General features: G+C 57.4%; 1 protein-coding gene across 9 annotated transcripts in view; it reads right to left on the bottom strand.

The window, feature by feature from the left end:
* Positions 1-865: 865 nt before the first annotated feature.
* Positions 866-15,591, bottom strand: part of ANKS1A (ankyrin repeat and sterile alpha motif domain containing 1A) — a 170,419-nt gene continuing 155,693 nt past the window's right edge. For 4 of the 9 annotated variants that reach the window (XM_061399027.1, XM_061399029.1, XM_061399032.1 and 1 more), the window contains 11 exons: positions 10,187-10,285; positions 9,293-9,445; positions 9,088-9,195; positions 7,973-8,137; positions 7,150-7,275; positions 6,914-6,985; positions 6,701-6,787; positions 6,039-6,176; positions 5,055-5,225; positions 4,855-4,953; positions 866-4,425 (listed from right to left, as the gene is read on the bottom strand). In XM_061399027.1, the coding sequence (XP_061255011.1) occupies positions 4,306-4,425; positions 4,855-4,953; positions 5,055-5,225; positions 6,039-6,176; positions 6,701-6,787; positions 6,914-6,985; positions 7,150-7,275; positions 7,973-8,137; positions 9,088-9,195; positions 9,293-9,445; positions 10,187-10,285 (1,338 nt within the window). In that variant the 3' untranslated portion in view covers positions 866-4,305. The remainder of the gene's footprint in view (positions 4,426-4,854; positions 4,954-5,054; positions 5,226-6,038; positions 6,177-6,700; positions 6,788-6,913; positions 6,986-7,149; positions 7,276-7,972; positions 8,138-9,087; positions 9,196-9,292; positions 9,446-10,186; positions 10,286-15,591) is intronic. The other 5 variants (XM_061399031.1, XM_061399034.1, XM_061399030.1 and 2 more) reach the window with 3 other exon arrangements.

Genomic DNA, 15,591 nt, shown 5'->3' with positions numbered 1-15,591 from the left:
TGGACGGAGGAGCCTGGTAGGCTGCAGTCCATGGGGTCACTAAGTCAGGCACGAATGAGTGACTTCACTTTCACTTTTCACTTTCATGCATTGGAGAAGGAAATGGCAACCCACTCCAGTGTTCTTGCCTGGAGAATCCCAGGGACAGAGGAGCCTGGTGGGCTGTTGTCTATGGGGTCGCACAGAGTCGGACACGACTGAAGTGATTTAGCAGCAGGAGCAGGCGCCTCTCTGGCTAGCCCTGGGTGGGCATTTTAACCTCTCTGAGCCTCAGTTTCTCCTCTGCAGAGAAGGCAATACCCAGGCAGGGGTGAGGGCTGATGGGGCTGAGGGTTGTTGGGGTCGTCAGCGTTGCCTGTCTTTCCAACGCTCTCTTGACCAGCAGCCCAGGAGCCAGCCGGCTTGGCGAGCACCACGTCCCTCCCATCCCCACAGCTCAGGATGTCTGGAGAGCCTCGCTGTGTGGCCTTGGGCTGGTAGCTAGTTGTCTGTATAAAACTTTGCCTCCACAATTGAATGCATTCCTGAAGGAGACTCTCCTTCCAGAGCTCTCGACTTCCATCAGCCTGATAACCCCGGCGTTCAGTCAAGTCTGTGGCTGACCAGCCCAGGCCCTGCTCGGCATTCAGACCAGCCGAACCTGGGGAGGGGAAGGTAACTGCAGGGCCCTCACACCAGAGCAGGGTCAACGCTGACCAGCAGCCCTTCCTGTTGGAGAGTGCTGGGTGGAGCCAGTTCCCCAGACTGGTGCCAGCCAAGCAGAGTGGATCCTCATTAGCACCCAGAGCCAGCAGCTGGCCTGTGCCCGCGCTTCTGCTGGAAAACCGTCAGGAAATGTTCCAACTCAGACTCCACAACGTAAGGCTGGTTTCATGTCACTTCTCATTTATTAATTCAGTCTGTTCTAAGTTGTACAGTTACGAAAATAACAAAACCAAAGCCAAAAGCCCAGGAATATTTACACTCTCTCATGTAGTGAGGTCAGTCTATGCTGTCGCACAGGTCGGTTACGCTTGGTACCACAAGATGTTCGTAATTTAGACAAAATCGGACAGATTAACAATTATATGTACAGTAAAATAGAAGGGGAAGTCATTCAAGTATCAAAATACAGACAAAGATTAAATAACATTTTATTACAATTCAGTCCCATTGCCACACCGTTAGCAACAACACTTTGTGAACTGCGTCTGACAGTCGTCCTGCAGGCCTGGGCCCCCCTACACAGGCTGAGGGCAGACTGGCCTGCTCAGCCCCGGGCTTCTCAAGGGACTCCCCAGAGCACTGGAGGCCCTGGAGGGGTGTGAGCATCGCAGAGGCAGAGCCTGTCTGGAAGGAAGCCCCGCTCACTCGGAGCAGCTGCGAGGAAGAGGGTGGACCAGAGAGCGCCTCCATCTCGAGTCCTGCCTGAAGGGCCTGCACACTTCAGAACGGGGCTGCGCTCGTGTGCAGAAGCGAGGCTTCTCCATGTGAAGCCTGTCCTCAATGTTATAATATTTCTTTCTAGGGAAGGGAGAGTACCTGTCCCAGAGGAGGAGTAAAAAAAGATCTAGCCCCTCCCTTTTTGACTACTGAGAAATAAACCAATCTCAAAATCCAGAGCAGATTAGCCAAGGCTTTCCAATATGAAAACACCCTGAATAAATAAGATATAGCAGCTTCAAGAGGAGGAGACACCTACCTAGGACATAAAAACAAAAAAACAGCTTGAAGAACTCATCGTAGTGTCTACAGTTTTCTTTATGGATCCACCACCCACCACGAGGGGCCTACTTAGAGGAGACCGGACTTCCTCAGGAGGAAGAGGGCACAGCACGTGTGCTGTGGCCGGACCAGCAGTCTCCCCACCTAGCTTGGGCTCCTTGTCCATCCCTGGAAGAAGGATGGGCTGAATACTGCACAGTAGAACCGTCAGGCCCTGGGAGCGGCAGGACATGAAGTCAGACTTCCGGTGTTGAAGTCCTTGTTTAGTACCGAAAGGGCAGGACCACCTGTCTCCATCCCAGAGTAAGGGCGACCCCCTGGGCCTGCGACCCCACACCCCTGGTGTGGACGGTGCAGGGGGCCCGCCCCCGGAGCTCCTGGCCGGGGGGTGGGGTGCTGCCAAGGCCTTGGACCTACTGACCCCAGGACCAACTGCACCGCGCCAGCAAAGGGCCTGCTTGGGGAGGAAAGGCTCTGCTCTGCGAGCTGCTAGACACACAGCTGACCTGGTCCAGCCCCAGTGAACAAGATCCTCCCATTCTACTGCCTCCAGGAGGAGCGACGCAACCAAAGGCGCAAAGCAAAGCCAGCCAGCAGGATGGATCGGGCGGCGGCACTGCAGGCCCTGGAGGCCACGCTGGGGGAGCAAACGGCCTCTGCGCCCAGCCTTCTCCGCCCTCAGAGCCCGGGGTGAGCCCAGAGCTGAAAGGACAACAGTCAGACCAAAGTGAGTCCTAATCATACACACCTGATTAGATAAATCACACACCTGCAGGCAGCCGCCTCAGCTGACCTACCCGTTAATGCCCAAGACAAACACAGCTGCTTCCTCTCCTTTCTGATCCGACTCAGCCGGCCTGAGGTCACCGGAGGGCCCGTGGCCTGCAGCCCAGGGCGGTGTTCGGACCACGGCGGCCCGGGACCTGCTCGTCCTCTGCCTGGCTCGACCTCTACGCTCTGCCCGCTGGGGTCGGAGTGGAAGCCGCCACAGCCGCGCTCGGCTCCGGGCAGGGACGAGAAACCGTGTGCGGCTCAGAAAGGAGCAGCGGCTGAAGGGGGCACCTGTCGGGCCACTAGGTTCACCCAGCGCCTCCTCTCGGAGCTGCCCAAGCGCGTCCATGCCCTGGCCTGAGGACAGACCCTCGGACCGTATGGCCACTGGTCTAAAGATTGGCAGTTTAACCTAGAGGTTTGAGCCAAGTGTTAATTTTATAAAAAAAAAATTTTTTTTTCTATTAAAAAACGTTTTCTGGACAAGTCACTTCTAGGGCCTCTGGAGTCCCTAGTCTCATCTGCTAGAGGCTGGAGGGCTGCTCGGCACCGGGGCAGGGCTCCCTCCACGAGGCCTGGCGGCGGGCCCGGGCCCACAGCCGGGAGGAGTCCTGTGGGCAGAGGTGGGCCTGGGTCTCCAATGCAGGTGAGGCGGCGGTGGCAGCGGCGGTGGCGGGAGCCTGCGCTCCGCACGGCTGTTTCTGCAGCACAGTCGGTTCCTCGGTGGCTCAGCTTGGCAGAAGCAAACACAACGGGGGGAGGAAAAGGTTAACCAAAGGGGCTGCACAGTGGAGGAGACGGAGAGGAAACAGGGAGGCAGAGCAGAAGGTCCCTCGCGGCCTCCCCGAGCACCCTCCGTGGCTCAGGCATCTGCTCGGAAGGCACGAGGGCAGGAGGCAGGAGACCCACCTCGGCTTGTCCACCGGGTTTCGGCTCTAAAGGAACCGCCGCCACTGAGCGGCGGTGCCCCCCGAGTCGCGCTCCGTGCTATGCTTCCCCCCACGGAACCGCGGCTCCCCACCCAAGGGCGCGGGGCCTCCACAGCCTCCGCGCCGCCTTCCCCGCTGCTGAGCCCTGACCCCACACCACGGAGAAGGGCCAGCAAGCACTGCCCAGCCCAGGTCCCCGCCCTCAGGCGGCGGCATCCCGAGGGGGAGGTGGTGCAGGGCACTGACTCCCCTCCTGCGGGTCCCACAGGGCGGCCTTCCTCTTCCGCCCGCCTGTCACTCCCTGGCCAGGGCGTGAGAAGCCAATCCCACTCCATGCAGCTCAAGACCCCCGAGACAAAGACTCCAGGCGCGTGGAGCCAGCCTGTGGATGTCTAGGCGCTCAGAGCCGCAGGCTTTGGAGCCAGGCATGTGCCCCAGGGGCCTCACAGCGGGCTGACCCCGGCCCAGCTGAGGTCTCATGGCAGGAAGACAGGCCACGGGCCAGCGTGAGCTGCGTGCAGGGGATCTGGCCCCAGGCGGTCACAGTGGTTGGTTGTGTCGGGAGAGGCGTGGCGAGCTCTCGGCAGCACGGGACGCAAGCTGCGGGAGGAGCGGCAGGGAGCCCCGCCCCATTGGGGGGGGCCGCTGCTTGGAGCCGGCCTCCCTCCGGGTCCAGCGAGCCTGCCGGCCGACGCCCTCCCGCTGCCCCACCTCAAAGGCAACTCGCCCCCCCGCCAAGCCGTCCTCGACCAAGGCGGGATTCACAGTGTCCGGTGGCTGGGAGAGCTGGCGCGGGAGGGGAGGCCCGGGGCGGGGGTGGGCTTTGGCCTCAGCGGGCGGAAGGAGCGCTGAGAAGAGCAGAGAGGCACCGGAAGGCACGAGAGACTAGCGGAGGCGGGGCTTAGAAGATAGTGGTCTCGTACTTGGTGCTGAGGCTCCGCTTAGAGTCTGGCTTGGGGTCCACGACCCAGGAGACGCTGGCGTGGGACTGGGCGTCGGGGTCCGTGTCAGGTGGTTCCAGCTGCCAAGGAGGAGGGGGCAGGGTCAGAGGGGCCGCACTGGCATCCGTGTCCCCGGGGGTGCCCTATTCTCCGCCAGAGAGCCAGCTCCCGGGGTGGGGAGCAGGAGGGGCACCTCGCGGGAGCGTCCCGGAAGGCTGTCTCCCGGGCGCGTGGAACGGCTGGGGTCCCTGGGCGGTTCCATGGCGCAGGAAGCGGGGAAGGGGTTTGGAAAACCCAAACCGTGGGGCCAGAGAGCTCCCCCGGGCAAGACCACGGCGGGCACCCTGACCTCTGGAGAGAGGAGGACACACAGCAGAGAGACAGGCCACAGCACAGGGGGAACGGTGCGGGGGCAGCTCAGGGAAGACGGGCACGCGGGGTCGGGGGCGCCAGCGTCTCCAGGAGCTCACGGGCACGCGGGGAGACTGACACACAGCGGGTGCAGAGACCTTGGCTCCAGGACTAACAGACGGCAGCGGGAGGTAAGAAGGACGGTGGGCGGGGCGGGTGTGACAGTGACAACAGCGACTACCGGGGGGCGGCGGCACCTGGGGCGCGAGCAAAGCAGACAGACAGGCTGGGGTCACGGCCGCACGAGACCCTCCACGCCCGCTCCTCCCCGAGCCCTGGGCCCCGGCGCCCCACCTACCGCTGACTTCCGCACGCCCACCCGGGGCTTCGGCACGGGCTTGGAAGATCTGGTCTCGATCACCTCAGCGGCAGAGGCCCCCACCGGCCTGGACTTCTGGGCCTGCAGGGCCAGCTGGTAGGCCACCTCGAACGCCTGGCCCAGCGTCAGGATGATCTCATAGGTCAGGTTCTGGGAGGAGGCAGGGCACAGGGTGAGAGGAGGGAGCAGGGAGCACCGCCCTGGCGCCCCCCCACCCCCCCAGGACCCCACACAGGCTGGGCAGCAGCAATGCAGGCAACGGCTGCCCTGAAAGCGAAGTGTGTCCCGAGGACAGCCTGAACAAAGCGCACATTTTGTTTCCTTGTGGGTGATTCTACTGGAGAGACAAGCCCTGGGGGTCCCTGTGGCTTCAGGTCCTACTGCCCAGAAATGACAGAGAAGGTGAGCTGTAGCAACTGGGACGGGCACCTTCTGGGGGACCTCCTCTTTAGAACAAGCCCTGAAATAGTTATTCTGTCCCGCTGTGCAGGTGAGGAGCAGGGAGGGGAGTTCCTAGCTCACAAGCCAGCGCATGTCAAAGCCCAGAGGCCGTGGCCGGGCCCAGAGCACTGACGGAGGTCCCCAGTGGGGCCCTGAAGACCCGGGGGCAGCAGCCCTGGCACAGGCCCCGTCTCAGGGCCGCCACATGAACACCTCCCGTCAGCCCAGCGGTGCCAGGGTGCAGCCCAAGCTGGGCTCTGGGGGAAGGAGACTCCCTGTCCCCAACAGGGAGGTGGAGGGCTTTTCAGGAAGACGGCCCCGCGGGAGGGTCAAGCCACAGCCTGGGGAGGTGCAGCCCTGGCCCGGGAACACACACGCGGCCAGAAGCAGGGCAACTGCTGTTGCTAGAACCCTGGTCGAGCCACTGCTGCTCTGTGCGCCGGGCGTTTGCTCCTGACAGGCGCGGCTCGGTGCCCGCCAGGTGCCAGCACCCAGTGCGCGGGCCGCGTGGCCTCCACCTACCACATCCACCGTGCTGAAGACGTGGCAGTAATGGTGGCCAGTCTGCAGGTCCTTGGTGACGTAGGCAAAGGCGCACAGGTCCTCTGGGTCCTGGGCCGCGCAGGAAATGTTCCGGATCTCGTGCTCTGCGATGACATTCTGCGGGAAAAGCAGCTCTGCAGTGCCCGTCACCAGCCCAGGGCGTCGGCCAAACGCCACTTCCTCATCTGCTCTCTGGCGGGGTGGGGGTTGAGGGCGGCACCTAATCTCCTCTGATTTAGGTTTGGGGTCTCCACCCCTGACCACAGCAGCCGAGGGAGTAAATGTTCACATCCAGCCCCCTCTGCCCTCCAGGGCCCGAACGTGGGGCCTGGGGGTGTCCTGGGCTCAGTAAGCGCATCACAGCGTTAAAGGCCTGTGAGCAGTGAAGTGGCCAGTGGAGCCCACGCTGAGGAAAACAAGCTGTCACCTGGGACCCAGGTAAGGGGGTGCACGAGAGACCGACACCGGGCCGGGGTGGAGGTGGGACCAGACGGGGACGCTGAGGAAGATAAGCTGTCCCCTGGGACCCAGGTGAGGGGGTGCACGAGAGACTGACACCGGGCTGAGGTGGAGGTGGGACCAGGCGGGGACTCTGAGGAAGGCGCCCCGCTGGCGGGGGTGAGGGCGGGGAGGGGACACACCTTGTTGGAGGCATCGATGAACTTGACCCCTTTGTATGTGATGGACAGGATGATGGTGGGGATCTTCCTCATGTGCTCTGTGGATTTCTACAGCAAACGGGAGGCCCGTCAACGCCGCTCCTCAGGGCAGGACCCCGCAGCTGCAGCTGGTGCCACCGTTTGCTGCCTGCCATCCTAGCCGCGCCCAATACACCACTGCCCGTGACAGCCTACCCGCATCTTGGCACAGGCGTCTTGTGTGGATTCTGTCCCTCGCAGATCTTTGATCAACATGGAGCCCAGATACTGTGGGAGCGAGCAGTAGGCGCGTTCAGGTGTCCTGTGTCACCATGCGGGGATTGCCCAGCCGACCTGGACCCTCTCCCGTGACTCCCCTCCCCGCAATGCCGGAACGGCTGAAGAGCTGAGAATAGCATGGGGGCCCTGGGCTGGAGGTAGGGGTTACTCACGTTGGCTTCGTAACCACAGGACTCGAAGATGAGTTTCTCCGGCTGGTGTTGCCAGCTCTGCACAGGGGCGTAGGGGGCAGCCAGGCTGGGGGGCCGGAGGGTCAGCTTGGCCTCTCGGTGCTCCTCCTGCAGAACATATGGGGCCCCAGTTCAGCCTGCCGCTCAAGGGGCTCCTGAGCGCCCCGCCTGGCTCTGGCCTGCCAGCCACCTCCAGGAGCTCCAGGGCAGAGGCAGACCAGCTGTTCAGATGGGCTGGGGCAGAGGTGAGGCCTGTCCAGGCTGAGAACAGGTAGGGAAGCCGGGACCTCAGCCGCCCATCCGTGAGCAGCTCCACGTGGAAGGCTCCGTGGTGTCGGAGACGATCTGATCCTGGGGTAGCGGAGCGGCGAGGATGTCTCCGTGGTCACGGATGTGCTTTATAGGGGTCCTCGTGACAGGAGTCGGGGTGTGGGGGTGACGGGGTCCTCAACTAGGGCATGGGTGGAAGGCATGGGGACGAAGGGAAATTCAGGACTCCCAGCAAGATGGAAAGTCTGGATACAGAGTCACTAAGACTGCCAGACAGCATACTTTTTGAATCTTGTAAAATTCACAGTTGTGCTGGTGCAAAGGTGCGGGGACTCCTCAGAGGCCAGAACTGAGATGAGTGAGTCGTAAGAGAAGAAGCGGGTCAAAGACATGGAGCGAAGGCTCGCCCTGTGGGGGATGCGGGCCAGGCCACACCTGGGGGGCGGGATGAAGCCTGCGGCCTGTGCCAGGCAGGGGGAGCCCTGTCCTGCCGGGAGGGGTGCAGGGACCCCGTCTGGGCCCCCTGCCCGCCCACCTGGGTTCTGAAGCGCTCTGCCCGAGAGGGCGCCGCAGGCTCGTGCAGGCTGTCGTGCGGCCTCCTGCCCGCGTCCCCAGGAGGCAGCAGCAGGTCAGCTGACCGCCCGGCACAGGAGTCGTTCTGGCTCAGCGGGGACGACGTCTGCGAGAACAGGTCCTGGCACTGCGGCGGGGAGAGCCGTGAGTCTGGGGGCCGCCTGGCTGGGCCTCAGGCTGCCGGTATCAGGGCCCAGCCCCGGGGGGGGATCAGTGAGAAACTGGTATCGGGGCCCAGCTCCAGGGGAGAGTCGGTGAGAAAGGGCAGGAGCTGGGCATCAGGCCAGACTCCTCCAGCCAGAAAGCCCTGACAACTGGGCCCTGCAGGTGGGCAGCCCAGAGCGTGCAGGGAGGAGGGGTGGTTGTAGGGCGGGGAAGCGCGCTCCACCTTCTCAAAGAGAAAACTGTCTGCCACAGCTGATCGGGCCCTGGGGATGCGTGACTCAATCTCAGGGTCCCTCCTGAGGAGACATTGTGCTCCCGATGACACCCTGTCTCCTTGGCTTCCATGTCTGAATGTCAGCGGAGTGTATGGTCTCGGAACCAGCCTGGGCCCGGGCTTCCTCACGTGTGAAAGGGTGAAACCGTGCCCACTTTGAGGCTGAGACTCTAGCCCAGGCCCACCCACTGCCCACCAGCAGCCTTGCAGGTCTGGGGAGAGTCATCCTGAACCATAGGCTCACAGTCTAACCTACTTTTCAGTCAGAAATGAGGAGCATTGAGCAACAAAACATCTGTGAGATTTTAAAAATCACAGGGATTTCCTTCAGAAGCTCAGGAAGGCCCAGCCCTGCCGTGTTCTAGGCTTTGTCTCTGGCTCATGTCAGACCGCCCGAGGGGACTCCAATCCCCAGACAGCTGAACGGGACATTCAGACATGGCCCTAGCCGTTTGGGATTCGGGTATTTGTTTTCCTAACTTCCCCAACACTTGACCCCAACACTGGGAGGAGAGGGATCGGCTCAGCTGCTCCTTTCCTATAGAGGTGACACTGTCTCTGAGAAGCTCCTAAAGGATTCTTTTCAGTTCCTGACAGCACAAAGCACACGCGCCTCCCTCTCCGCCCGCCCCACTCACTCTCAGCTGGGAGAACCGCGGGGGCTTCTGGGGCGGCTCCTCGTAGGGCCTGTCCGCCAGGGAGGCGATGATGCGCTTGCGATGGCCAAGCAGGTGCACCTTCAGGACCTGGGGGCGGGGTGGGGAGCAGTCAGGGGACGACTGGGCATCCAGGGACACTCATGCTCAGGACTGACCAGCCAGGCCTGCGCCGAGCTGTACTCACGTTGACAAGCTCCAGCTCCCAGAGGTTCTTCACAGTGTCAATGGAGCTGTAGCCACTCGACAGGAAGGAATGGACATAGTCCTGAAGCCCCAGCGAGTCCAGCCAGGAGGGCACTGACGGGGGGCTGTTGCCGTCGTAGCCCAGTGCCTTCACCTGTGCAGCGAGGACAGGAGGCAGGGCTGACAAGGACCCCGGGGATGCGGGAGACCACACTGGAGGCTGGGGTAGGAGTGGGACAGTGCCTGAGGACCCACAGGGGCCTATGAGCTCAGCACCCGAGTCCCTCGGCTCACACAGCTGTCTCTGCCTCACCTGGGACCACCCGGGCACCCCAGGTCTGCCGAATCAGGGCCCAGCTGAGGCGGGAAATCAGTGAGAAAGGCAGGTGCCCTGTCAGGTGAGGCTAGATGGGGAGGAGGGTCTGTGAGGCCCCTTCTATGCCCGACATGGTCATGGACCTGGCGGGACAAGGAGATGGTGCGTGTCCGTGGGGACTCGTCTGTGCGCCCTCAGACCTTGGCAGTAGAAGGGACCAGGGGACTCTGTGCCAGCAGAGCTGAAGAGAGGCTCAGGCCTACCGCCCACAGCCCCCCAGGCAAAGACCGCTTCCTGTGCTGCCCCATACCCCGGGCCTCGGGCCTCGGGGAAGGCCTGGCCTCCAGGTGATGGGCTACACCTGCGGGCACCAGGCTCCACGCCAGATGACCTGTTCCTGAGGCTGGACTACATGTGCACTGTGCCTGGGGCTCTGCTGCCCTTGGAACGTGGCAAAGAGGTGAACAGGACACTGTGCTCCCTGTGGGGCTCCCAGGACAGGGCAGACCCCCCTTGGTGGCCCCCAAGCCCCAAAGCCTGCCCTGCCCCTTGCTGAGGCTGAGGCGCTGCGGGTGGCACCTTGGGCAGGGACCGTGCGGCCTGGAGCAGCTTCCGCCTGTGCTGCGCATCACTGATGCCGATTTCCCGCAGGTCCTGATCTTCCATCACGTTAGGCCCCTGAGAGGAGAAAGGAGAACGTGAGGGCCTCCTGCATGAGGCCGTGAGGCCAGCCTGTTATGGCCCCTTGCCAAGTTCTTCGCCACCAGCACCATGACGGTGTGAGCCCTGGGGCACCCTGCGAGGCCAGGATGGGCTACACAGGGCCCCATATAGCAGGGAGACAAACCTGCCCGGCTGCCCACCTGTCCTGAGCGGCTCCAGGGCGCGGACCTGGGCCACAGCAGGCAGCGCACAGGCCCTCGCCCACCTGAGCCCATGTGCATTTACCTGGGGGGCAGATCTGACAACTCCCCAAGGTGATCGTATCCGACTCTTTGCAACCCCATGGACCCAGGTCTCCCACACTGCAGGCGGATTCTTTACCAGCTGAGCCCCAAGGGAGGCCCTCCCCCCAAGGTGAAGAACAGGATTAATTTCCAGGTTCCTTACAGATACGATTTTGTGATTTTAGGTTAAAACAGCCACCCTGGGTGGGTGGCAGGGGCAGGCACCCAAGGAGGAGAGGAGTCTCAAGGAGGACAGGAGTCTCAAAGCGGAGACCTGCCTGGGAGAGGAGGGAGGGGCAGTGGAGGGCGAAACGGAGGGTGGCTGGCGTTTGTCGCGTCCCTGCTGCATGACAGGGACGAGGAGCTTTCACGTGCACTCGCCCACTTCAGGCTCACAACCTTGTGTTAGGTTCTGTTTGCATCCTCATTTTACAGAGAAGGAAACTGAGGCACACAGAGGTCAGAAACACATCTGAAGTCACACATCTCGTGGTGGAGCTAGGATCTGAGAGGGTCTGACTGCACTCACCACTCCTAACCCCTATCGTGCTGTCTTTAGTTACTCACAGTGGTGTCACAAGATAGGGTTTTTTTCAGATTATGATACATGAAAAGTCATGCGTTCTGCCTGTCTCTCAGCTACAGAGCCCCAGCCCCCAAGAGCAATGGTTCCCACTTTCCTGGATATCCCTCCAGACCCCAGCTGGGCACCTACACACATGCACACTTTATTCCTGCATAAATACGATTCTTGACACACTGTTCACAACTACTTAGTATATATAGGAGATCACTTTGCATCAGTGTGTGGAGACCTGTCCTTTCTTTTAAAGCTGCATAATCATCCAGGGTCATGGATGATTATAAATTTATGAAACTGTGAATATTATACATTTTTACACCAGTTCTGTGTTGAAGGATGACTGCTTCCAATTTCTGCTTTTACAGGTGGTGCTGCACAAACCCCCTCTATGTGCATCGTTCTGTGGTGGTTATCAAGAAGAGAGACTGCTGCCAAACCATTCTCGAGAAAGAAGAACAAAGCTGGAGGTATCACTCCCTGTCTTCAGACCATACGACAAAACTGCAGTAATCAAAACAGTATGGCAGTGGCACAAAAACAGACGCATAGATCGACGGGACAGAACACAGCACCCAGAAATAAAGCCGCACTTACATGGTCATGTAATCTTAGGCAAAGGAGGCAAAAATATACAGTGGGAAAAGACAGCCTCTTCAATAAATGGTCCAGAAAACTGGACAGCTACCTGCAAAATAATCAAAACTGTTGTTCCACTTTCTCCTACCATATACAAAAATGAAATGTGAATGGATTAACGATTCAAATATAAGACCTGAAACCATAAAACTCCCAGAAGAAAACATAGGGAGTACACTCTGACATCAGACTTAGCCCTATTTTTTAGATCTGTCTTCTCAAAGGAAACAAAAGCAAAAATAAACAAATTGTACTATATCAAACTAAAAAACTTTCAGACAGAAAGAAACTATCAACAAAATGAAAGGGCAATCTACTGAATGGGAGAAGATATTTGCAAACAACGTATCAGATAAAGGTTGTCAATATCCAAAATATACAAAGAACTCATAATCAATATTTAAAAAACCAAATAACCTGATTGGAAATTTTTCTATTCAGATCCTCTACTCATTTTTTTTTTTTATTTTATTTTTAAACTTTACATAATTGTATTAGTTTTGCCAAATATCAAAATGAATCCGCCACAGGTATACATGTGTTCCCCATCCTGAACCCTCCTCCCTCCTCCCTCCCCATACCATCCCTCTGGGTCATCCCAGTGCACTAGCCCCAAGCATCCAGTATCGTGCATCGAACCTGGACTGGCATCTTGTTTCATACATGATATTTTACATGTTTCAATGCCATTCTCCCAAATCTTCCCACCCTCTCCCTCTCCCATAGAGTCCATAAGACTGTTCCATACATCAGTGTCTCTTTTGCTGTCTCGTACACAGGGTTATTGTTACCATCTTTCTAAATTCCATATATATGCGTTACTATACTATATTGGTGTTTTTCCTTCTGGCTTACTTCACTCTGTATAATAGGCTCCAGTTTCATCCACCTCTTTAGAACTGATTCAAATGTTTTCTTTTTAATGGCTGAGTAATACTCCATTGTGTATATGTACCATAGCTCTCTACTCATTTTTTAACGACATACAGATGACCAAGAGACACATGAAAAGATGCTCAACATCACTAATTGTTAGGAAAATGCAAATTAAAACCACAAGGAGATATATCACTTTACACCTGTCAGAATGGCTATTATCAAAAAGACAACAAAGAAGTACTGGCAAGGATGTGGACAAAAGGGGAATCTCATGCACTGCTGGTGAGACTGTAAATCGGAGCACTGACAGATGAATAGTGTGGTGTACACACACAGGAATACTACTCAGCCAAAAAAACAGGAAGGGGACTTCCCTGGTGGTTCAGCGGTTAAAAGAATTTGCCTGCAAATGCATGCAGGGTTGCTTCCTGGTCTGGGAAGATGCCACACGCCGCAGGGCAAGCAAGCCTGTGCGCCACAACTGCCGAGCCTGTGCTCTGGGGGCCTTGAACCGTGACTACTGCAGCCGGGGTGCCCCACAGGCCGTACCCCACGTGGAGAGGGTAGCCCCCTTTCCACAGCTGGAGAAAGCCTGTGCACCACAACCACCAACCAGCACAGCCAAATAAATGAAACCATGCTTTAAAAAAAGAACGACATCTTGGCACTTGGGACAGCATGGATGGGGTCCAGAGTGCATTATGCTGAAACAGACAAATACGGTATGACCTCACTTATACGTGGAATCTAAAAAATGAACGAGCAAACCAAAATGGAGAGAGACTCATAAAGCGGACGAACAGGTGGTTGCCAGAGGGGAATCAGGTGAGGTGGAGGGGAACGGGTAAAGGGGATTAAGAGGTACAGACTTCAGTTACAAAATAAATAAGCCATGGGGATATAACGTACAGCCTAAGGAATATGGTCAGTAATGTCGTAATAACTTCACATGGTGACAGACGGTTACTAGACTCACTGTGATCATTTCATAACGTGCCAGATGTCAAATCATTATGTAGTACACCTGAAACTAATATCACATGTCAACTATATTTCGATTTTAAATTTTCAAAAAAGGGTATAAAAGAAGTTGCTTGGGCAAGGGTATGTGTGTTCAGAAGGCTGACAGACGTCTTACTCTTGTCAGTGCAGCTGTTTAGAAATGGCTTCTCACTGCATGTCTTAACACAAGATCAGCCCACTCGTAGGTGAGCTCAAGCATCCTTTCATGTTTTATCTGTCAAGTACATACACAGCACTTACTGCCCCCCTCCATGTGCGACATGCTTTGCACTTGCTGAACTACTGAATAATGGGGACTACTGTTACCCCATTTTACAGCTCAGGGAGCTGAGGCCCGGAGAGAACCAGTGACCTGTGGGGCCGAGTTCAGCCCAACATTCGTGTCCATGCAGCTCTGGGGTGGGTGCTGTGAGCAGCCACAGCTGCTGCTTCAGGAATTACTTTATCCTGCACTTGATCTGCAGGAACTCTTTACACAGTGAGGAAATCAACGCTTTACTATGAAGAGCTGGGCGCGTGTCTTTGCTGTTTGTCTTTGTCTCTGAACTGTTACGCTGGCTTTGTTCAGGCAGAAGCTGTCTGCTTGCACTGGAACTCCCACTTTTCTCACGGAGCTTCTCTAAAGTTTCATCAGGCTTAGAAAATCCTTTCTGGGATTTTTAAAACAATTCTTCCACAGTTTTTCCCCCGTAACTTCACAGTTTCATTTTTTACAATCCAATCTTTAATCTACCTCAAATTTATTTTGACATAAGGTTTAAGGGTCCACTTAATATTTTTTTCCAGGCAGCAGATGGTCTATTTCTTGAATGAGCTATCTTTTCTCCACCAATCTGAAATGACTTCTGATGTGTCCTAAATTCCTGTTTCCAGGATTTTTTCTGGACTTTGTATTCTGTTGAGGTGGATATTATTTATGCCCGCTTTACAGAGAAGGTTAGTAAGTGGGGCCAGCTCATGCAGACCATTACCTGGTGGCTTCACCTCTGTGCCCAAGCTGCAGTGACTGCTGGTGTGGGAGCCTCCCGAAAGCCTGTGCCTGGTGACAGAAATCTGGCCTCACAGAGGACAGGCCGTAAGCAAGACAGCTCTAAAGCTGGACTACTCTGCTCAGGCTGCAGGGCACACCCCTCTGCTGGGACCCTAGAGATCCCTGGGCCTGCAGAGTGTCCTCTGGGCCCTGGCACCACTCTCAAGTCTGACCAGCTTCCAAGTCACCCCTGAATCCAAGAGTCGCCACGCCGAGTTCCTGTCGTTACTCTGGGCCCAAGTCTAGGGTATGCTGGTGGGGAGAAGCGGTGGGGGAAGAGGGGGCAGGCTTTCTGGTGACGATGAGGACCCCTCAGCGAGGACCCGAGAGTGAGCCTCTGAGAGGGCGACACTGCAGCGACGCTCTGAAAACCCACTGCAACCCTGACGTTCCCTCAGAAGCCTTCACAAACATTTAGGGTACCACTAATACTGAACTGAAGCCTGACCACCAGGAAACTAGATCCAACTGGAGACAAGGCCATCATGAACCAGACCTCCAGGCAAGAGAATGGGGGCGTATGCAGCTTTGAGGAGAAAGAGGCAGATGTCCCAAACAAAGGACGTGACGGAAAATCAGAGCAAACAGCTGCCGGAGTACGCCCTGGGCACAGCGCAGGGTCCTGAGTTCCTAAACCTGCCATGTCTACATTCTGTGGGATTAGTTTGTGTGGTGGCTATCAGGCCCCCAAATCCTCAAAGACAGGAAACATTCTGGAAGTTACTCCACTCTCCTGGCTGAGGAAGAAACCTTTTCACAAGGTTTATGGGGAAAGGGGACCTCCTACTTTGTTCACCTCCTGCCACACTAATGCTGACCAAGAGCTGACTATATGCCAGTCCGCGTTCCAAGTTCCCAGTGAGCGAACAGTTAGGGAGCTAACCGA

This window comes from Bos javanicus, chromosome 23 (genome assembly GCF_032452875.1).
Source record: "Bos javanicus breed banteng chromosome 23, ARS-OSU_banteng_1.0, whole genome shotgun sequence".
Lineage (NCBI taxonomy): Eukaryota > Metazoa > Chordata > Mammalia > Artiodactyla > Bovidae > Bos > Bos javanicus.
The sequence above is the reverse complement of the archived record's forward strand: the minus strand, read 5'-3'. Positions and strand labels throughout refer to the sequence as shown.